We start from the raw sequence: 24,305 nt of genomic DNA on the forward strand, positions 1-24,305 counted from the left end.
AGATTAAGTAATCAATTTCTGATTATATGAAGCTAATTTTAAACAGTTTATATGTTGGTGGAGTTTTACAAAATTCTTCAAAAAATTTTATTTTCCTAGTAATGCTTTTTATTGCTACAACCATACAGCAAACAATCGCTTGTTACATGATACACAAAATGCTGCCAAATTCATAAAGTAAACAAAGTGAAAAACACCACGAACGTTTATTCTCCAATATCTTTCAGTATTAGCCTTCAGTATTGCTTGACAATAGTATAAAAAAAGTTCAGGGTTTCCTTTTAAGGCATTTTAGTTAATAAATAAATACATTCCAAATGTGGGATTTTGGGTGGGATTTTCAGAAGTGTGATTCTGTTACTACTGAAATCAAGTGTTAGCCAACTCTGAATTCCCTTGCTCTTGTAGATTACCAAATTCCTAACTTTTCAAACTTTTCAAAGCTGTCCCCAATCCTCTTTTCACGAAAATGAAGCCAATCACTCCTGCCTCCCCTTCAACTCCACCATGTGGTGCTGAATATTTACATATTCCAGGAGATGTGCCTCATACTTCAGGAAACTCTGTCTTAAATGTCAAAGTCTACAACGTAGTAACTTATGAATGACATAAATATGCAGTACTTCTTTTTAAAAGTACTGTTTGTTATAATCCTAATGGAAACAGTATGTATGACTCAGTATGTAAAATAATCAGGCCCTGACCTTGGCATATAAGTGAACTAATTTATTGCAGTTCAGAAGCAATAAAGAAATCATGTGCTTAAATTGAACTTCTTTTGCAAAGGAAGTTTATACTTTTTTTAAAATTAGATACATTAATTGCTTTAGAGAATAATAAAAATGTAATAATTTGGTAACTATTGTGACAGACCCAGACCAGTGGGGTACAGGGGTCTGGTAGAGGGCAAATATACTGGTCACTGGATGAGTAGTTTTCTGTTCCCTGAGTGACCAGAGCAGGGGCTGCACTAGAGTAATCAGGAACCTGCTAGAACCAATTAAGACAGGCAGGATAATTAAGACACCTGGAGCCAATTAAGAAACTGCTAGAATCAGTTAGGACAGGCTAGCTAATCAGGGCACCTGAGTTTAAAAAGAACCTCACTTCAGTTTGTGGCATGCATGCGAGGAGCTGGGAGCAAGAGGCACGAGGAGCTGAGAGTGAGAAGACATATTGCTGGAAGACTGAGGAGTACAAGCATTATCAGGCACCAGGAGAAAGGTCCTGTGGTGAGGATAAAGAAGGTGTTGGGAGGAGGCCCTGGGGAAGTAGCCCAGGGAGTTGTAGCTGTCACGCAGCTGTACCAGGAGGCACTCTAGACAGCTGTAGTCCACAGGGCCCTGGGCTGGAACCCAGAGTAGAAGGTGGGCCCAGGTTCCCCCCAAGCCTCCCAACTCCTGATCAGACACAGGAGGAATTGACCTGGACTGTGGCTTCTACCAGATGGGAAGGTCTCTGGGCTGTTTCCCGACCCACATGGTGAATCTGTGAGGCGAGCAAATCCGCCAATAAGTGCAGGACCCACCAACGTAGAGGATGAACTTTGTCACACTATCCAATAAAATGCCACTTTCCACCAAAGAATGTTTTACAAAACAGGATTATAAATTAAACTTGTTAAACTCTTTAGCCATACTTTTCCTAGCAGAAAATTAAATAATGCTTTCCCAGCCAGAAGGCCGAGAAGCGATCTCGGATTGATCCGAGAAGCGATCAATCTATTTCAGGTACTGCACTGGAGAATGAAATTCCCCAGGATAGAGGTGTACCAATGTGTGTATTATTTTTTAAAATTATGTATTCAATAGATGTACACATTGTAGCTATGATACAAGGTTATAATATTTGCTAACTAATAACTGTTGAGGTAGTCATAGTAGTGTTGTGTAACATCTCCTTGTAATTTTCCTCTTAATTCAAAGGGGGCAGGGAGAATGTGAACTAAGTTGTATTTACCACTATGTTAGTTAATGTGGTATAACACAATACATTTTCCAGTACAGACAAGTCCCAAAGTAGTCCTCCAGTTAAAACAGGGAAGACCACATATGTGATTTCTGGCTTTACTAAGATAAAAACTGAATAGGAAAAAAGGCACAAATTCAATTAAAAAAATACTCTGGAGGTCACCTTCAAAGAGTAAGTGTAAGTTTTCCAGGTCAAAGGTCTTTGAGTCAGCCTTCCTGGTATTCTTAGCTTTGACCCCAAATGTCAGAGCTATCGAGGAGCCCCTTGATGTTGAGCCAGTGGACTCAGCACTGGCCTTAGCCATGAGAGTGATGCTGAGGTGCCCTTTGATGTGACCTTTCCATGCTTCTCAAGCACTGACAAATGGCATTAACCACTTCTTCTAACAGATGGAGTTTGAGGCAGCCTTCCTACTCCCTTTGAATTCAAGGTGATAGTGATGCCTGTGTATTTAATCTGCATTGTGACCCTCATCGAGGCAACATACATAGTCATCAGTAACAATTATAGTATTTTTTGATTGGCAAAGCTTAAAGATGGTGTTTTTACTGGGATCAGCCATGGTACCAACTGGAGATGGAGACTCGGAAAAAAGAAGAATTAAGACCCAAATCCTGTGAGCTAACCATGGTGTATAATCAACATAGAAATGGAGAATGAAGGATTATGTAAATGGGGTCAAACACCAGTAGGGTCACAATGCTGCAGAACTCAAATAATCTAACTAAAAAGCTAAAAACAAAAACACCCATATTGGATAGAGTAAGGGTACTGACAGAAAAGCATCCAGGATGCTGGTAGATTCTCACTTGCTGCTCCTATGGGAGTTAACTAGAACAAAATAGCAGTTAGGAAAGAGTTCCCCTTTATATCTTCTGGCTTAAGATGTGGCAGTAAGAGGGTTCAAGCAGGCCCACTGGATGCTAACAGCGGAGGCTGTGCAAGCACTGTAGAAGGAGAATAAGTTCTCAAGCTACACAAGTGTAGTTACTAGAACTGGCTGGGAAAAGAACTTTAAAAAAATTGAATTTTTTTTTTTTTAAATCCTGAATCAGGATGAAAATCCAAAAACTTCATTTTTTTCATGGAACTGCAAGCCCACAATAATTTGTTATTCCAAAATGAAATATGCTACCTGGTGTCCCATGGAGTTTCAAGTCCTGGAAGCTAGGGAAGCTGAAGATCTGGGAACCCAGGCTGCCAAGGAGGCAGGTAGGAAACCAGGCAAGTTTCCGATGGAACCTAACTGGTTTCTGTCAAAAGTTTCATAGAAATTAATATATTCATGCAGAATGTTTTGATTTCAGAGAACTGGAATTTTCCACTGGAAAAATCTCCAGACTGCTCAAGTAGCAAGTCTAACCCTATGCAATATTTCTGGATGGAAAAATGAAAAATACTTAAAAACAACATAGGGTTTTTAGGCAAGTGGACTGAAAATACCCAAACTGTAATACAACAAGGACATTTGGGTTAATGCTCCTACTTTAGATCAAAGCCTAGCGAGAAGTTTAGTTACTATAAATGGTCAGGACCACAGGTTTAAATATTATCTTTTGGCTAAAATGTAACACTTCACACTTCTGTAGTGCCTTCCATATAAAGACCACAAAGTATTTTGTAGGCATTAGTGAATCCAGCCACTTACATCTACACCCATAAGAGATAGAGAAGTTTATTATATTCATTTTAAAGAGAACAATGGGAAAGTTAAGACAAACTAGTGAATGACTCACCCAAGATCATACTGGAAGCTCATGACAGAGCAAACCTACTGAACTCAATCCTATGACACAGCCAGATCAGCAGCTCTTCCAGTAACATAGGTATCTTTGACAACATCTTGAGGCACTAATTAAGTACCAATCCAAGAAGGAAGATTGACATTCGCTGAATCACAATAATTGATTCTTAGGTTTTCCATGGAGGTGTCTTATCCAAGATCACAGCCCTAACTGATATGGGGATAACTCTTAGCCCTAGTTTCCATATTCTTATTATTTTTTGCATAAGTAAGGGAGATAAGCACAAAAAAAAAGATTGAGGAACCCCTTTATCCAAAACAAAAATATTAATTTGAAAGTAAAAGCTATGTAGGATCCTATTCTTATGTCATCTTCCTCCACATTCTCTAATCAGCAGTTATCGGAGTGCAAAGGGATCACATGACAAAATGTACTGCCATTGGATCAATACTCTCTTACAGAAACATAAGAGGACTTCTTTTCTTTCAAACTATACATACACTTCATGATGGTATTTTTAAATGTAACAAAGAAGTTTGTTTGGCCTACACCTACTCCGAGTTTATTTTGCTTTAGTAGCTACCATCAACAGTCTTGCACGGAATCCTTGAAATGAATTGGGATTCTCCTGACAAAACACAAGAGGTTATTCACTTACAGAATTCCAAACACCAAGAGCTAAATATGAAGACATAATAAAAAAGCAGTCCTCTTTAAAAGAGAAATCCATCATACAATACCTGTCAAAATAGTTCGTCGTTTACACTGTTCTTCCACTCCTCCTCGTCTTTTACCAGATTGAGTAAAGGGCATTTCAAACATAAAACGACGAATATTGTGAGTTCTTTCAAACTCTGTTTTTCTCTCTTGCAATTCCTTTTCTTCAAAGTATGGGACTACATGTGTAACTTGTATATATGCATATTTTGAGTCCAAATCCTTGGGATTCACCTTTAGAAAAATAGAAAAATATTTAAATTGTAACTATTTAAAGTTGATTTTTTAATTTGAAATTGTATAGTTTTTACAAAGTAAATTTGGCTCTGGCTCTGCAAGTAAATCCAGGTGTGAAACCCCTGAGCGCCACTGATTTCAAAACTGAAGTACCTCCTTTATTAACTTAAAAGTTACAGGCAGTGATAGTATAACATTAGTATATTTGTCTAGTGACATGATTTTCTACATTTTTAGAGTACAGGACTGCAGATAAGACACATACACAGAGCAGTGTCAACATAGCAAATTATATTAAATTCCATTAAGACGCTACATTAACAGAAGATTAAGTCTGCACAATTGAGTACTCAAAAGTGAGGAAACAAATACTGATGTCCTGTCTCTCTACAGCTGGTACAAGGATAGTAAAAAATTATTATTGTTATATCATTACTAGTTAAAAATGTTCTTTCTAGCATACCATCTCACAGAGAAATACACCTCTACCCCGATATAACGCTATCCTCGGGAGCCAAAAAATCTTACCGCGTTATAGGTGAAACCGCGTTATATCAAACTTGCTTTGATCCGCCGGAGCGTGCAGCCCCACCCCACCGGAGCACTGATTTACCGCATTGTATCCGAATTAGTGTTACATTGGGTCACGTTATATTGGTGTAAAGGTGTATTATCAAAAGCAAAAAAACAAGTCAAAAGATCACATAGAAAAATTAAACTTAAAACAAAATACCCCAGAAATGTCACCAGAACATGACAAATCAACTCGATAACAACACTACACACATTCAAACAAAGTCATTGAGTGAAATCTTGAAACTGAAAACAATGGGAGTTTTGTCTTTGACTTTAATGGGGTCAGGATTTCACTTTGTGATTACAGCACTGGGTTGGGACTTGGGAGACATGGGTTTAAATTACTGCCTCTGCCACAGACTGCCTGTGTGACTCTGAATATATAATTTTATCTATTTGTGCCTCAACTTGCCATCTGTAAAGTGGCAATAATTATACTTCCACACCTCACAGGGGAATTATTATGATAAACTCATTCATGTTTATGAGGCACTCCAATACTATGATGATAGGGATCATAAACCCCACATACTTCTGACGGTCAATTTTTGTATAGTATTGTGGCTGTTTTTCCTGAAAGGAAGAGGCATGTGCAGGAAGACAGTATTAAAGAAAATATAGTTCCCAACTCTTATACAGTGCTTTTTATCTAAAAAACTCAATGGTACTTTCTCCTTTGTCAAGTGCCATATTTCAATTTTAGATATGGAAAGCGAGGCACAGAAAAGTGAAGAGACCTGCCCAAGGTCACGTAATAGGCCAATGGCAGAATTGGGACTAGAACTCAAGTTTCTTAAGGTCCTAGTCCAGTCCAGTGCCCTACCCCACTCAGACACACTGTTGGAATCTTTTTTGAAGAAAAGTCTGCAGTGTTTTCAGACCCCTTCCCTGGAACTTATGGGTAACTCTTTGCTTGCTGAGTATGAGACAAAGACAGGAAGACAGATACTTCCCTGAAAACTCTGACTAGACTGCATGATGGAGGCAAAAACCGAGAATAGTCCATAGCTATAAAAAGGATAGAGTACAGCTTATTCTCTTCAAACACACCGATTTTGACTAGTTGTAAGAAAAATCCTCATTAGGTTTAAAGCATTTATATCTAAGCACATTGGAAAGGTTGTGAAGAACTGAGGGTACAGCATAGGTCTGTGAAGTTTGGTCCTAGCCTGAGTTTTTATTTCCATTCAGGTTCCAGTGTGAGTGGGGGCAGCGTCACCCTCACTGCTGCCTTGTCAGGCTGAGAAGTGTCGAATGAATCTTGTGACCTTCTTGTCAGACAGACAGGAGGAGGACAGGCAAGAAGTGGTAATTTAGGAGGGAATTGCTGCTGGCTCTGGAATTTGGTGGTGGGTAAAGCTTAGCTGCTGGTCAAGAGTTCTGGACTAGATGTTAAGGGGAATGAGTTGGGACCTAGAATGGCCTCTTATGAATGAGGTGTCCTTTTCAACCTGAGGGTTGCTGTAGCTCTGTTCTGCCTGATCTTCTGTTATGTGTGCGCACCATCTTGGGAACCCTCAGCTACAAGGGAGAATATCTCCACTGACTGACAAAGCAGACAAAGGGCTAATTTGAGAGGCCAATTATATAAAAGAGATTTGTGGGCAAATCATCAATTTTTTCCCAATAAATACTCAGCTAGGCTTACCAAAGGGAGCTCTGTACACTAGATTTTGGACACAGAGACTTTTATCTATGTAGTACTATTGCCCCATCTGTGTCTGAGAACCTGAAACCCCATCTGTGCCCCATAGTGTCTGAGAACCTGTGAAACGGTTTCACAAAAGGGTGGTCTGGATCTCTCACTGCAACTGAATCAATTTGGGCTCTAACCCAAGCTGCAGAAGTGGGGAAAACCCGCTGAGGATAACTGAGCATGCATAGGAAAGAGAAGGATCTATGGTACACTGTGTGGGCAGCAAGTAGCCAAATGACCTAAAGATAAGGCAGATTTAAGTTACTCAATTTTGTCTTAACAGAAAACCCTTACATTGCTATGCGTGACATAAGCCAGGAAATTCAAAATTAAGGCATACTTTATGAGAGCCATCATGCCCCTTACCCCATACAGCCAACACTTTATTCAGTTATGCAGCATGTGTGCACACATAATGAGGATAGGATAGTGACTATTCAAACTCAGACTCTTGATTTTCTAAAGATTCATGAAATGAAATTATGAGATTTTTGGGATAAACTTATTTTAGTTTTAAATAACATATCCTGCTTTACAAATAAACACAGTTTTACTTTGCCAGAATCCTGGATCATTCTGACGTTTTCTGATCCAAATTTGTCAGAGTAGAGCTTATGTAGTCTCTGGGAAATCTCTGAAAGAGGTGTGAGTTTAGGCTCTTTATAAATATACTCCTTTCCATCTTCATCCTCAAAGAATCCCTGTAAGAAACAAAAAATAATTAGAATCCTTAAAGAACAACAGCCAACATACAACATACAACAAAGGTTTATGCTTTTCAAGGCACACTTAAATGTTCAATGTCACGGTTCAAGCAAAAATTAATATATCTATCAAAAACTATCAAAATAAAATTCAAGTTAAAAAGGTACCCTATGAGAAAAAAAAGTGAATTATCTACTATAGAATGAGTGCACAGGTAATGGAAGCACCCAAAATTACAAACTTATGAAAGGACTGTTGTAATTATTTGATGTGCTAACATTAAAAGTTTTGGGATCAAAACTGATTTTTCATATTCTTCCAAAATGAATTGTTTTCATCCCTGTTTCACTTGCCAAAAGATTCATTTCCTTGCCAAAAGGGATTATTTGACTCTCCACTGAATACTTCAGTAACAACTTACAAAAATAGATTGAAAAACAGTTTTATGCGGGTTTTACATACTGGATTGTACAGTACAATGAAATAAAACCACATCTACTCTCTCATTTAAAAATCTTTACATTATATTGAACATAAATATTTGTGTGTTTTCACTGTTAACCCATCTGTTTTGAAATCTTGGTTGAATCAAATATAGAAGTGCATGGAAGGTGAAACAGGTAATTGCTTTAAAGCAAAAAGCCAAGTCTGAGTTAATGTTTTAAATCAGAAAATAAATATTTCTGTCATAAGATGGAACGGACAAAAAGTGAAAGAAACAGAACATACCATGTATAAACACAGGCTACACTGACAAAAATACCCACATCAAACTAAGCTGAAATGCAGTAATTTTTACTGCATTGCTTGCTTTGTAAGCAGCTACTGTAATTACCTCCATATCTCTTTCACTGTCTGTAAACTGGTATTGCTATAAAGTTATAAAAGACAACAGAATAAATTGAAGGTTATACTGCTCAAGGTAGTTTACAATCTCCCCCATTCCCCTAAACAGCCTGTCAGCTATCCAAATGAAATCAGTTAACTAAAAACTGGGTTACACGCACACAAAAATATACACAATATTTGGCTACAGTGCCATATTTTACTGATACAAATACAGTCTAGATATATTACATGATGTGAAGCTGTCAAATGCACACAGTCAGCCAGAACTTTTGATTTTGTTATTTGATGCATGCAGTGCTGATGTATAGGAAATAGGTGATTTGTTTCTGTAAATGGCACTGAATGTTATTTTTGGAATTACAACAGCTAGAATGCATACAGATCTGAAAAGCAAACTTGCAAACCACACTGCGGCACCAAAGATGGTGCTCAAAAAATTGCTAAAAATTATTATGGAGAACTTACCGCTGCCTTAAGATAGTAACAAAAAGAAAGAAAAAGAAAAAGCAGAAAGTTTACTGAGGAAGATAAGGAGGAATTACACTGGATATGAAAAATGTATTAAACCAGACAATCATTACTACCAGAACAAATCTATCACGTTTATTTTGCAGTATCAATATAGAAATCAAAGGAGGATTGAATCAGGATACGTTGCAAAATTAAAAAAAATTTTTTTTTTACTGTATTTTATAGTTGACAAGGTGATATTAAATAATGCTTACCTGTCCAAAGAATGCTACTCTGAAATAAGTGCCAAGTAGTCTCTTGCCTGTATGCATAACTTCTGTTACTTTGCTGTATGCCCGATGGAGTGTGTCATATAGATGAGCTAGTCTCTAAAAAACACCACAGAATTTTGGAATGGCACCACTTAGAAGCAACACTTTCTCTTTATTTTAAACATAAAAAAGCACCGTGTTAAGGAGAAAAAGCTCTTTTAGTCACTAACATCAACCTTCTAAGAGAAAATGTATCAACTACAAACAACACTACCACCACGTAGGACCCAGAGCAGCAGAGTTAACACACTAAGGGCTAGATTATGTTCCTTCTAGTCCTCACTAAAGGACAATGCAGAGAAGGAATCCTTCTCTGCTCCCCTCTTGTTCAGAGGAGTGTGTGTGTGAGAGGAGGGGTGTGTGTAAGAGAATAAACTGCTACCATCATAGTAGTAGCATATGCTGTCTCAGTTGCTTTGGCTGGCACACTGGGGGATGACATAGCCAATGCTTAATATAAAAACGGCCATACTGGATGAGACCAATGATCCATCTAGCCCAGTATCCTGTCCTCCAACAGTGGCCAGTACCAGATGCTTCAAAGGGAATGAACAGAACAGGGAAGTTATCGAGTCATCCACCTCTGTCATTCAGTCCCAGCTTCTGGCAGTCGGAGGCTTAGGGACACCCAAGGCATGTCTACACTGTATTAAAAGCCCATGACTGGCACATGCTAGTGGACTCGGACTAAGGGGCTGTTTAATTTTGGTGTAGATGTTTGGGCTCTGGGATCCTCCCATTTCCCAGGGTCCCAGAGTCAGGGCTTCAGCCCAAGCCTGAATGTCTACACCACAATTAAATAAGCCCTTTGCCCACACCCCTTAGCCTGAGTCAGGTAGCATGGATCAGTCACAGGTTTTTAACTGCAGTGTAGATATACCCCCAGAGCATAGGGCTGTGTCCGTGACCATCTTGGCTAACAGTTATTGATCGATCTATCGTCCATCAACTTACCTAATTCTTTTTCGAACCCTGTTATACTTTTGGCCTTCACAACATCTCCTGGCAAGAGTTTCACAGGTTGACTGTGCATTGTGTAAAGTAGTACATCCTTATTTCAATTTTTAACTTGTTGCCTATTAATTTCATTGGGTGACCCCGGTTCATGTGTTATGTCACAGGGTAAATAACATTTCTCTATTAACTTTCTCCACATCATTCAAGATTTTATAGACCTCTATCATATGCCCCCTTAGTAATCTCTTTTCTAAAATGAACAAGTGTTTTTAATCTCTCCTCAGATGGAAGCTGTTCTATACTCCTAATAGTTTTTGTAGCCTCTCTCTGAACCTTTTCCAATTCTAATACATCTTTTTTGAGATGGGACAACCTGCACTGCACAAAGTATCATCCACTTGTACAGTGGCATTATGATATTTTCTCTCTTATTAGAAACCACTAGGAAAGGGATAAATAACATTGCTAGCTTTCTGGTCTGCCGCTGCACGCTGAGCAGATGTGCTGAGAAGTATCCACAATGACTCTTCCGCGAATGGTAACCGCTAATTTAGACCCCATCATTTTGTCTGATAGTTGGGATTATTTTTTCTAATATGTATTACTTTGCACTGATCAAGACTGAATTTCATCTGCCATTTTGTTGTCCAGTCGCCTAGTTTTGTGAAATACCTTTTAACTCTTTGCAGTCAGCTTTAGATTTAACAATCTTCAGTAATTTAGTATAATCTGCAAATTTTGCCACCTCATTGTTGACTATGCTTTCCAAATCATTTATGAATAGGTTGAACAGCACAGGTTCCAGTACAGATCCTTAGGGGACTCCACTATTTACCTTCTCTCCATTGTGAAAACCACCATTTATTCCTATTCTGTTTCCTATCTTTTAACCAGATTCTGATCCATAAGATGACCTTCCCTCTTCAATTCAATGACAGTTTAACTTGTTTAAGAGTTTTTGGTGTAGGACCTTGTCAAAGGCTTTCTGAAAGTTCAAGTACACTATATCCACTGGATCACCCCTGTCCACATGTTTACTGATAGCATGTTGACTCTTCCCCAGCATATCATGTGTCTGATAATTTTATCCTTTATTATAGTTTCAACCAATTTGCCAGGTACTGAAGTTAGGTTTCCTAGTCCATAATTGCCAGGCATGTCATTGGAGACTTTTTTTTAAACATCACCCATTTCCCTACCCACCTGCTGACAGGTAGGGAAGGTAGGGAAGAAATGAGGGAGGCTGTTCAGGTACATAACTCCCCCTTACATCTCTGTGTTAGTGTGTAACTGTGGCCATGATCAGGCCCAAACTGACTTGCCAATGATCATGCATCAAGTGAATACAGTACATCCCTCAGTATTATCCATATTGCATTTTCAGTACTATTTGATATTGCAGTGATGTAATATTAAATGACTACTGAATAAAGTTTATGAAAAACAATCCTAAAAGTAACAATACTAAAACCTAAGAGGTGTTAAACACCTGCAACTCCAATGGACTTAAATGGTAGTTAAAGATGCTCAGAACTTCTTTGGAGTTGGAATTATATTTGCCACTGGTTTTCAGTTGGATAAAAAAATTCTGAAAATGATTTAATTACATTAACTTTTTATTATTATATGTATATACATGCAGGATCATGCGCCTCCTGCATATAAAATTGTTTTATGAAAAGCTATCTGTTTTTGCGTATTGATTTTTAATTGGATGCACAGTATAAATTCCAGTGATGAAAGGAAAATACAAAACCATTTAATTCTTCAAGGTATACATGAAGCAGGAACTGTGCAAGTGAAAGACCAAATTTTTTTGGTTTTAAATTAAACATGCCTTTTTAAATTTGAACAAATACTTCAAATAAAATTGTTCTGATACTGTATTGTTCAGAGATATTTGATACATCATACTGTTATAGATTCAAAAGCTAGATTGTTTTCACAGACAAATTTTAAAACAGATGCCTATCAAATACCTCAAAATCCCTCCGTTTTTCATAAATGGGAATGATAAGTTTGTAGATGTCAGCAATCAGTTCATATCGCTCAGCCTTCCAGAGTCCATCTGCACATTGCTCTAATAATTCCATTAACACATCCTAAAGTTACAAAAAAGTAAAATTTAGCTGTTTTGCACTGTTTTGTTGTGTCTACATTAAAGAACTTCCCAAGAAAACACAAGGAAAATGGCAGTTTGTTGAAAAAGATAGACTCCCAAAACAAAAATATGTAAAGGCATTGTGTTTTAAGGCAGAGTATTGGTTTAGAAAAATCCAACACAGTAACAAAAACACAAATACAGTTTTGGATGCGAACATACACACTTTGCATTTACTTCATATGGCATGTTGTTTTAGAGAACTTCATGAACTTCAAAGCCAACTCAACGGGAGTATACCTAACAAAGCTTTTGTTCTGGGTATGTTTATATGCAATCAAGCAAATAAGTTTTATAATCGCTTTTCAGAAGCCATATTATAAAACAAACTTTCTGTTTCTTATGTGCTTTTTTATGTTCTGTTTGTGAAAAACATTACTTAATAAAAAGCCAACTGGATACGACACAAATTTTATTGTTTATATTGAGTTTCTACAAGAACTACCCAATTAATTACATTTTCAGTACAATTACCTGCATTACACTAATAGGTACTCAGAAATGTGTACTCATTAATGCACATTCTGTGAACTTGAATTTGATATACCATGTCTGAGATGAAAAGGTAAATGACAAAAGCAGGAAAGTTTAAGAAACTGAGAAATATGAGGAAGCAGAAAAGGCTACTTGGGCATAACATTCCTGGCTTTCTTTGTTTTTTTTTGTTTAACCCTATCTTTCTTGTTGCAAGAAGATTAGTTAAGGCAAATAGTTTATGCACTTAATTGTGGTACCATTTCGTACGACATATCTTTTTCTGTTCTATGTACCACTATAACTCTTAATAGTCCAGCACAACATAGAATAGATATTTCATTCAAAAAGCCCACTATGGATTACTTGTCAGAGTGTTCATTTTCCATATATTTTCTAATGGAATGTTATTACATTAAAAATCATAAGGAAACTTGAACTACCAGGAACTACTTGAACTATCAACTGGAGTACTACACACACATCTGCAATAATACAGTGAAGAGAAATTGGACAGAGTGCGGAGAAAAGCTACTAATGTAGAATGATAAAGGGTTTGCAGGAAATGGACTTTGAGGCTAGATTAAGGAAATGTATTGTGTGAAAAATATAGGCTGTAGTGATCTATGACTCGGTATAAAAGTTAATACAAGACTTCTACAATGACAAAAGAGAAATTGTTCCCATAAATTTGCATTGGCTGTATAAGAATTTCAAAGAGAAATAAGAAAAATATCAGTTTAAATATTAGAATAATGAACCAAGTTTTTTTCAAGATTGGAAGACTAAGTAAAATATTTTATGTGGCCAAAATAGAAATGACATTTATTTCATATGACTTAACAGAGTTACAGACACCAACAGATTTAAACAAGTATACAAAATTGTTACATAAATAAAATGTTAACGTAATATTAGCCTTGCATACAAGCTTTATTCATTAGCACAAAATTATGGCCAATGTATTTTATTTCAGTAAATGGCATTTACATGGAACTATTTTTCCTTCTAAGCAGTTTCAATAGTTGTGGTAAGATTTGGCAATCATTTAAAATTTTTCTTTCATTTGCTTTGTTTGGGTCACCATTTAATGTTTAGAAGTATTGTGTCTATAGTTTGCATGCACTTCAATACATTAAACAGACATCGTATTATGAAACTAGTAACTTTTTTGATTATATATTCCTTCTCTCATCCTGTTTTGCTTTTCCATTCCACTGGTCATCTGTAGACTACTAGACTAGTGGATTATAAAATTTAAAAAGGGAGAGACGAAATTTTAAAATGGTGAATGTATTCGCCTCCCCTCATCCAGTTCTGATGTATTTGTTATTCCAAATTAGGCTACATTTTGTTTTTTTAAAGAAATTATATAGAATGCATTGTTGGGCCTGACACAGGTCACTGTAGGGTATAAAATCATCTTTGCTTTCTTCTCTTTAGCTGTGTCTTCTGTGCTCTGCCTTGTTGGAGGAAGAACACAGAATTGCCTAAGGAATTTAACAGGGGCACGATCAAGACCATAATCTTTAATTTTCTATCTGTAGACATCAGGATATATGACTGTGCAAGAGCGGATTTACAGCTCTAGCACTTTAACTGTGTTGCCTTGATGTAGCATATTCTTTCTTCCACCGTGTACTGAGGTACGTAATGCCATATTCATGAAGTCCAAGTGCTGCATTTTTTGTGGACAGCACGGTGGGGCTGCAGTGTTTATTTCTCTTATTATGTGGCTTAAAGTACACTGTATAGTAGTAACTTTTAACTACTTTAATTCTAGGAAATTGGAAGTACTTATCCCTTCTGTGCTTATGAAAATTTATACATTTGGGTTATTTTTGTAAGTGTTTTCATGTGGTTAATTCAGAGATTCCAAATGCACACTTGCAGCTATAATGTAATATCAATTACAGCTAATTGCTAAGTATGAATATACTATATTCACAAATACCTTTGTCCATTTTAATTAATAAATTTGTTTTGTTAAAGCGCAAATACATTCCAAAATTACACTGTATGCAGCTCAATTACAGTAGCATTGTTACCATATCTCCAGCTGTTTATTATGCAGCGTATCATCCTAAAACAGTTGAGCTATTATTTATATTATCGTTGCACCTAGGAGTTCCAGTCAGGGACCAGGACCTTCTTGTGACAAAAGCTGCACTGTGGCATACATGCAGCTGCTCAAGTAGACTGACTTTCCTTAGAACATCCCTGAACTGACTGTCCATAAGGAAGGCAATTGCCTTATTGGACTGAATTCAATTGTGCCTGTATGAAGTATAACCAAGACATTTCTATCCTCTTAATAGAAAAGAGGGTGACCTGAAAGGGAAAAAGTTGGTTTCTAAAGACCACACTATAACTTGCTTAGATGAGGTCTTCAGTAGCTAGTCATCCAAGTAAAAGGAGAACAACTTGTTAGTCAGCAGGCTAGTAGTATTAAAGAGTATTAACATTATTTACAACTGATACTATGCTCAGCACTATACAAGACAGAGATAAGGGTGGTTCCTGCCATGAAGATCTTAGAAGCTTAAAAGACAGACAAAAAGAAATGGTACATAAGAAAATTCAGATGATGGAATAACAGACATTCATTATGACTGATGAGTTCATTACTTGTGATCCAGCTGTGCTTTTGGTGATGGGGAAGGGGACAATGTTTTTGGATGCTCCAGAAGTGGAACAGAAACATTTGATTGTTTTTCCTCCTTAAAATGAAATTGTAGCTTACACCTTCCAAGATATTTGTAAAAGCTTATCACCTGACTACAGCTACATTTATGCTAGACTGGTCTATTTTTTCCTCAATTAAGTATGTTAAGTTTCTCCTCCCCATCTCTCCTTTACATGTACACTTAGGTTCTTTATAACCCCTTAGTTCTATCACAGGGGTTGGCAACCTTTCAGACATGGTGTGCCGAGTCTTCATTTATTCACTCTGATTTAAGGTTTCGCGTGCCAGTAATACATTTTAATGTTTTTAGAAGGTCTCTTTCTAGAAGTCGATAATATATATAACTGAACTATTGTTGTATGTAAAGAAAATAAGGTTTTTAAAATGTTTAAGAAGCTTCATTTAAAATTAAATTAAAATGCAGAGCCCCCTGGACTGGTGGTCAGGACCCGGGAAGTGTGAGTGCCACTGAAAATCAGCTCACGTGCCGCCTTCGGCACCTGTGCCATAGGTTGCCTACCCCTGTTCTATCATTTTGTGATAATCTTGTGAACTATAGACCTTGTTAAAGGTTTATTTATTTATGTCCTAGAGATGAAACGGGCAAAACCACATTCAAATATGACTGATAAAAAACAGCCTTATGCCGTAAGTTCAGTTATCACTCAATGTTATTTGTTTCCATGTTTCTTGTTTGTGCTTCCGAGATAAAAGTATTAGAGTTCATATTAATACATACTTAAAATCAATAAACCATAGAATTTACTGTTATCCTCAAATTCTAACTTCATTTTTACAATCACATTTGTTGGATTTCTATTGCTTGTCAGATGCTCAAAACTAAACCCACATCACTACTATACAGTATATTATGTTTACCAGTAAAAAATGTAACTATCAGAAACTGCTTACAGTACAAGAGCACTGATTTTTGTCAACATGCCACACTAGGCAAAGAAACTCTGGTCTTTACCTGTAATTTTTCTTCTCTGAAACAGTATGTTTGTTAACCTTGAACATATGGCTGGATCTGCTGTCCAACAGGGAACTTGAAGGCATTACTGATGACTTCCAGCAGGAGGCACTAGAACTCACCCAACAACCACTCCTCAAAACAATTTGCTTGACTAATTGTAAGTATGACCCTACCAATTTCACAGCTGTGAAAAATGTGTCACAGCTGTGAAATCTGATCTCTCCCTTGCTGCTGGGAGTACCCCAGCCAGGGGCTCCTAGTTGCAAGTCCCCACTGGGCTGGAGAGGGACAGGACTTGTCCTTCCCTTGTATGGCAGCTCTAGGGGGTGGGGATGGGAGATCAGGCCCACCTCTGAGTGCCTCCCCCTTCTGCAGGAAGCTACAGTGCTGGGCAGCAGCCATGGAGGTTCCTGCAGCTGGAGGAGGCTGGTGAACGTGGTCCGAACTCCCCCTAGCCACAAGTCCCTGCTGCTGGAAAAGGGACCCCCACAGTTACAAAACCTTGAAATTTCAGATGTAAACATCTGAAAAGGTGAAACTGACCAATCTTAAAATCTTTTGGCTGTGAAATTGATCAATATGGACTGTGAATTTGGTAGGGATAAATAACACTATAGGAGCTGGTTAAAAACAACCAATTCCTTTTGATAATACAAACCACTCAGTGCTTTCATTTAACTGCATTATTTTCTTCTCAGAGCCTTACTGTTTCAGAAAATGGAAAATTTTGACACATGCTCATTTTCTTTCTGTGAAGATCTCCACTAGTTCTTCACATCTGTGTTGTCTCCCTCTGCAGTGGATCCAGAGGCAGCTGAAAATGCTGCTTATAAAGCAGTCTGCTGTGCCAGGCTCATTCCAGCTGCCATCTGAATGAGTGCTTCTAAAATGCTATAATAAACCTCTTAAGATTAATTAAACCTTCTTTCTTTAAAACTTCAACTATGACTTCAATTCCTCCCTGTCTACATAAGGTTTCCAATATGCACTAAGATCAAAACAAACTTACTTTTTTTCCCCCTCCATTTTGGGAAGGACTAGTGGAGATCTTAATCACAGAAAGAAAATTTTCAACAGACATCACATTTTTCCATTCTATTTTGATAACACTTTCACTTGTTCATTGAGACTAGGAAGTACTGTTCAGTCAGATTCTTAAAGAGGGGAGAAAAGGTGAGAAGAAAAAAAAATCTGTCTCTAATAATACATCCTGTGTAGGTGCTGTAGAGATATGTTAGTAGAAGATTATAATTTAGAGATGCTCCTTCAAAACGGACCATATTATAAACATAGGAATTTGGAGATGTGCCCTGGAGGCAGGGGTTGGGAACACGGTGCTGTGCAGCAGTTCACCAAAGATGCTCTCCAGTTAGTTTTATTCCTTTCTCATTTACTGGTTTGTTATTTAATGAACCCCAAGATGGTTACAGGTGCTTGCGCAAAAGAATGAAAAATATAACTTAAAATGTTTTACAAAGATAAACAGCAATATGTACCTTGCTGCTTTGTAGTTTTTTCCCCGAAGTTCTCTCTGCCCAAGATGCAGCTAGAGATCTGCAGTGTGCTCTGGAATGGAATGCTGGCTAAGGAATTAATATTTGTTTCCCCTGAGGCAGCACTGTATCCATCCAGAGAATATTTAGATTGACCTGATATCTCCAGAAATGTTTTAAATGGATATTCCTGGTTGTGCTAAAGTGTTTTCACCTCATGCTTAGAATGCAGACAGAGGGAAGGCAGGATAATTTCCTGGGATGAGAAACAAATTTATCTTTGTAAGGAGACAAAGGGGCTTATCTAATACAATCTCATTATTGTAAATTGTGCAGTAAAGTTCTTGCATTTAGAAATATGCATGCTCTGAAATCCTCCCTGGGGAGTCCAAGTGCTGAGACCATGGCGGTGCTGAGCGGGATGGTGCCAGGGAATGGTGTCGCAGGGATGGTGAGAGGTGCTTTATCATCACAGGCTTGCCTCTGGATGGTGCCACACTTTGCGGTACTGGAGGTCTGTCCCGCCTGGTAGGGGACTGCGGTGCCATCATGGCAATCAGGTCTCTGGTCACCTCAAATATGTCTGGGGTGGAAGGGAGCTCCAACTCCTCCACCTGACACACACTGGCAGGAGAGTCCAATGATGCTGAATTGGATAGACTCCTCTGCAGGCCCGAAGTCGACGGTGCCGTTTCCTGCGAGAGAGGCACTGAGTGCCCTAGCATGGGATGCACACAGCTAGTGCTGTCAGTCCCGGCTGCTTTCACCGTGGGCGAGTGCCGTCCAGTCTTCTTGTGCTGCTTATGCAGCACCAGTGAATGCGAGTGGTGCCCTGTTACCGCCATGGGTTTTGGCACTGGGGAGAGATGGTGCTGAGGGTCTCTATGCATACAGTCCTTCCTCAGTGCTGTAGCTTCTCTAATAGAGGCTGGAGTGCTCCACATGGTGTCGGTGCCGAGTCCTGCTGGGGACAGAGGGCTGCCTCCACGAGGAGCTGCTTGAGCCTGAAGTCCCTTTCCTTTTTCATTCTCAGGCAGAACCCTTGGCAGATCTAGCAGCGATCTGTTTGATGTGCCTCCCCCAAGACACTTTAGGCAGGAGTCATGGGGTTTGCCCCTTGACATAGGCTTGTGGGTGGTTCCACATGGTTTAAAGCCTTGGAATCAAGGCATGGCCACGAACCCCAAGAAGGGAAGGAACTGGGGGGAACTCCCAACTCTAACTATTAATTACTGTAACTAACACTCACTATTTAACTATTTACAGGCTGACAAAACAGAGATACTAAGGGAAACGCTTGCTGAAGCAAGAGAGACACTCAGCTCCAACGACATCACTGGCAGTAAGAAGGAACTGAAGAGGTGGCGGGTCGGAGGGACTTATATGCACCGCCATGAAGGCATGACTCCAGTCGGCTCCACAGCCAACCGGATGGATACCATTAGGGGAAAAACCTTCCAATGACTGTGCACGTGGTGCACACACACCTACCTGGAATCGACATGAGCAAGCACTGGAAGAAGAACAGATACTTCCTTGAGTGGGATCTCCTGGCTCTGCGCCACCCATTTAAACAGTTCTTGGAACTGCTTAAAATCATCATCAGAGGTGGGGGGGGGGACATTATGTCTTTGTCTGGTGATGATGAGGAATTATGTACAGGTGGTGTCGTGTCCTGCTCTGTGCCCTCCTCCCTCTTGTCCCCCGTTTCATGTTGGACTGCTGAAGTATCTGGAATGGAGGATGGTGGTGGTTATCTTATCCTACTTCTATGTGGGGTGGGAGGTTGGCTATAAGGTGCCCTGTAGGCCGCCCCTGAGTCCCAGTGTGACCATTGCATGGGGAAGGGCATGTGTGGACATATCCATGGCTGTCCATACCAGGGCTGCGTATCTTGTCCATATTGGGCCATAGATCTCATGGGTCCCAAAGGTGATCTGGTTATGATTGGTGAAGAGTGGTGAGAAGAGAAGACACCCTCTTTGTGCTTATCGTCCTTGTTGCTAGAGAATGGTGGGGCAATGGGTGAGGCTGATTGTTCTGGTGCTGTATGCTCCAGGGAGCCATCGGTCCAAAGAGTGGAGAGACTGGTATAGAGGACACCAGGATGTCTCTATGGTTTAGTAAATAGCATGGTGCTGGTGGTTCTGATGCCGTTGCTAACAGTGCCAGTGTTTTTGATGGTACTGTGGGTGGTGCTGATGCTTTGTGACTTGACTTGTTTGGTGCAATGTTGCCATCCTTGCCCTCTCTGCTAGTGCTGATGAAGTTATCACAGCATGGGTGGTGGTTGCATAGCCACTAGTGACAGCTTTGGCGCCTTTTCTTTCACTGGTGGTGTTGGTGCTCCAGAAAAGGTGGTAGGTTTAGACATGCTTCTAGACTCCTTGTCTTTACTCTAGGACTTGACAGAGGTCCCGGTGCCTTGAAGGTGCATACACTTGGGTCTGGTCTACACTGGGGAGGGTGGGGTCGATCTAAGATATGCAACTTTGGCTATGAGAATAATGTAGCTGAAGTCGACTTATGTTAGATCGATTTAGAATCACTTACTTTGCATCCTCGCAGCGCGGGATCAACAGCCGCCGCTCCCCTGTCGACTCCGCTTCCGCCTCTCGCCGTGGTGGAGTTCTGGAGTCGACGGCAGAGCAATCGGGGATTGATCACTACCCACTGATCCAGCGGGTAGTGTAGACGTACCATGGAGTGGTTGGCACTGAGGACAGCGACCTGGCAGAGGAGACATTTCTTTTTTGTCGACGCTTTCTGTGGTGAGGTCATAGCTCTTTTCCTTGATCTTTCTGAGGAATGAGCCTTGTCTTTAGCTGAGGGTGAGGTACCCGGGATCGCCCTGTAGAAGGGGTCTGTTGTCTGGGGCCTGAGGCCAGGCAAAGAGATTTCTCCATAAGCATGAACTTCAGGCGTAGGTCTCAATCCCACCTGGTTCTGGCCTTCAAGTTGCTACAGCGAGTGCACTTCTGGGGAATATGCGACTCACCAAGGCAGCAGACGCAGAGGGAATGTCCGTCTGAGGTGGGCATAGTGTCTTGGCACAAGCCACATCTTTTAAAACCTGGGAACCAGGCATTGTTGAGTGCGGTTTGAAATAATATATACATATTTTTGTAAATAACTAGACTAATACTAACTATAAACTGAAACTATTTCTAACTATGTTTTCTAGATCTGTCACTGCCTGACTTTGGGACGCTGCTACGGAGCTCCACTTCTGGCTGAGGATGGTTAAGAAGGAACTGAGGGGGTCAAGGCATCTGCAGTCTAGATAAGGCAGCAATGGCCTGTCCGAAACCAGTAAATACTGACACTAAACTGGGAGGAGTGGTAGATACGCTGGAGGGTAGGGATAGGATACAGAGGGACCTAGACAAATTAGAGGATTGGGCCAAAAGAAATCTGATGAGTTCAACAAGGACAAGTGCAGAGTCCTGAACTTAGGACGGAAGAATCCCATTCACTCTTACAGACTAGGGACCGAATGGCTAGGAAGCAGTTCTGCAGAAAAGGACATAGGGGTTACAGTGGACAAGAAGCTGGATATGAGTCAACAGTGTGCCCTTGTTGCCAAGAAGGCTAACGGCATTTTGGGCTGTATAAGTAGGGGCATTGCCTGCAGATCAAGGGACGTGATCATTCCCCTCTATTCAACATTGGTGAGGCCTCATCTGTGTCCAGTTTTGGGCCCCACACTACAAAGAGGATGTGGAAAAATTGGAAAGAGTCCAGCGGAGGGCAACAAAAATGATTAGGGGTCTGGAGCACATGACTTATCAGGAGAGGCTGAGGGAACTGGGATTGTTTAGTCTGCAGAAGAGAAGGATGAGGGGGGATTTGATAGCTGCTTTCAACTACCTGAAAGGGGGTTCCAAAGAGGATGGATCTAGACTGTTCTCAGTGGTATCTGATGTTAGAACAAGGAGTAATGGTCTCAAGTTGCAATGGGGGAGGTTTAGGTTGGATATTAGGAAAAACTTTTTCACTAGGAGGGTGGTGAAGCACTGGAATGGGTTACCTAGGGAGATGGTGGAATCTCCTTCCTTAGAGGTTTTTAAGGTCAGGCTTGACAAAGCCCTGGCTGGGATGATTTAGTTGGGAATTGGTCCTGCTTTGAGCAGGGGGTTGGGTTGGACTAGATGACCTCTTGAGATCCCTTCCAACCCTGATAGTCTATGATTCTATGAAATAACTTAAGTGCAAAAAATAAATAAATATTTCTTACCCACGATACATAATAAACACATTAACACAGTAAGTATTATATAAGTACACCATGTGTACCATAGTGGCAGATCCTGTGGCTCCTGTTCCGTGGGGCTGGCTGGATTCAGTTCCCTGCTCTGGGTGTTGCAACCTCTGGGCCATTCAGGTTTTTGGGAGCGGCCTCGCCAAATCTGGGTGAGCAGCACTGCAATCTGGCACATGGTGTCACAGTACTACTCACAAAAGTTTGACCCGGCCAGCCCTGTCATCATGCTGGAAGGGTGACTAGGTCAAACCTGAGCAGTGCTGTGATGCTGTGAACCAGGTCACAATGACTGGAGTGGGGAGCAGAGCCCGGTCATCCCTGCAGGATTGGAGTTGCAGGAGCTGCTGCTGCTGTGGGGTGAGTGTGAGGAGGCAAACAAGCCCTTATGGAATGCGCCGTGAGTGCCAGGGCTGGAAGGTTGGCCAACTTGTAGCAGGTGCAGATACAGGAGGTGATCCACGATGAGATCCTCTGCGACGAGACTGGAAGACCTTTTATATGGTTTGCCACCGCCACGAACAGCTGGTTCGATTTTCGGAACGGCTTTGTGCCTGTCGAACGTCCAGTGAGTGGAGTCTTTGCTCCCGGCTGCTTACATGAGGTTTAGGGTAAAAAATAGGCAGGAAAACGTCCTGACTGGAGTGAAATTGGGTCACAACCTTTGGAAGGAAAGCAGGGTGAAGTCTAAATTGCACCTTGTCCTTAAAGAAAACTGTGTAGGGAGGGTTGGAGGTGAGGGCCTTAAGTTCCAAAAAAATCCTTGCCGAAGTACTTGAGACTAGAAAGGCAACCTTCCATGAGGCCCCATCAGTTTGGAGAGAACCAGGTTGAGATCCCTCACAAGGATTGGCTGCCAAACCTTTGAAGAATCGGCTAACCATGGGGTTGGTGAAAACGGAGTGCCCGATCACTCCCGGATGCAATGGAGAGAGAGCTGCCAAGTGCACCCTGATGAAAGAAGCTGCCAGACCTTGCTGTTTAAGGTGTAACAGGTACTCCAGGATGAGAGGAATGGAGGCCTGCAATGGCAGAGTATGGCCCTGGGAGCACCAGATTGCAAACCTTTTCCTCTTGGCCAGATAGGTGGACCTAGTGGAGGTCTTCCTGCTACCAAGCAGGACCTCCCTACCCGACTTCGAGCACATGAGCTCTGTGGGGTTTAACCATGAACTTCCAGGCTGTGTGGTGAAGAGCCTGAAGGTCTGGGTGACAAAGGCAACCGTGGTCCTAGGTGATCAGGTCTGGAAGTAGCAGCAGCGCGATATGGGTGTCCACCGAAAGTTCCAGGAGTATGGTGTAACAATGCTGGCGGGGCAACGCCGGTGCCACCATTATGACCATTGCCTTGTCCCTGTGGATTTTGAGCAGGACCTTGTGCACAAGCAGAAATGGGGGGGAACACGTACAGCAGATGATCTGACCAGGGGAGGAGAAATGCGTCTGCAAGGGAGCCTTGGCTGTGGTACCAAAAGGAGCAGAACCGCAGGCACTTCCTGTTGCCCTGAGTGGTGAAGAGGTCGATGTGGGGAGTTCCCACCTCTGAAAAACAGTGTTAGCTCCTGAGTTTTCAGCGCCAGGAGCTTCCCCATGGGATGCCCCCCCAGTGGTGGCTTCCAAGGCAGCAGCCCCGAGTCTCAAGGGGAAGCACGAAAGTTGGAGTGGGAAAGACCCCCCCACTCCTAACTATCTAACTAACTAACTATAGCTAAATTATCAAAACTATGAGACTCTAAACTATATACAATGAGCATGGAAGAACTAGAGGAACACTTGCCAAAGCAAGCCACCGCTTGGATTGGTCCTGCTCTGAGCAGGGGGTTGGACTAGATTACCTCCTGAGGTCCCTTCCAACCCTGATATTCTGTGATTCTATGAATTCCAATGACTGTCACGGGCAGTAAGAAGGAACTAAGGAGGCACTGGGTCAGCAGGGTCATATATTGAGCGCCATGGGGGCACCACTCCAGGAGGCTTCACAGCCAACCTGATGGGTGCTGCTAGGGAAAAAACTTTCCG

General features: G+C 40.7%; 1 protein-coding gene across 13 annotated transcripts in view; it reads right to left on the reverse strand.

Moving 5' to 3' along the window:
• DOCK9 (dedicator of cytokinesis 9) overlaps window positions 1-24,305 on the reverse strand; it is a 312,141-nt gene that overhangs the window by 9,948 nt on the left and 277,888 nt on the right. For 7 of the 13 annotated variants that reach the window (XM_039482303.1, XM_039482383.1, XM_039482341.1 and 4 more), the window contains exons 46-50: window positions 12,215-12,337; window positions 9,222-9,335; window positions 8,483-8,518; window positions 7,497-7,643; window positions 4,457-4,667 (exon numbers count right to left, since the gene is read on the reverse strand). In XM_039482303.1, coding sequence (XP_039338237.1) covers window positions 4,457-4,667; window positions 7,497-7,643; window positions 8,483-8,518; window positions 9,222-9,335; window positions 12,215-12,337 — 631 coding nt within the window. The remainder of the gene's footprint in view (window positions 1-4,456; window positions 4,668-7,496; window positions 7,644-8,482; window positions 8,519-9,221; window positions 9,336-12,214; window positions 12,338-24,305) is intronic. The other 6 variants (XM_039482322.1, XM_039482396.1, XM_039482347.1 and 3 more) reach the window with 1 other exon arrangement.

Source organism: Mauremys reevesii, linkage group 1 (assembly GCF_016161935.1).
Source record: "Mauremys reevesii isolate NIE-2019 linkage group 1, ASM1616193v1, whole genome shotgun sequence".
NCBI classification, from domain to species: domain Eukaryota; kingdom Metazoa; phylum Chordata; order Testudines; family Geoemydidae; genus Mauremys; species Mauremys reevesii.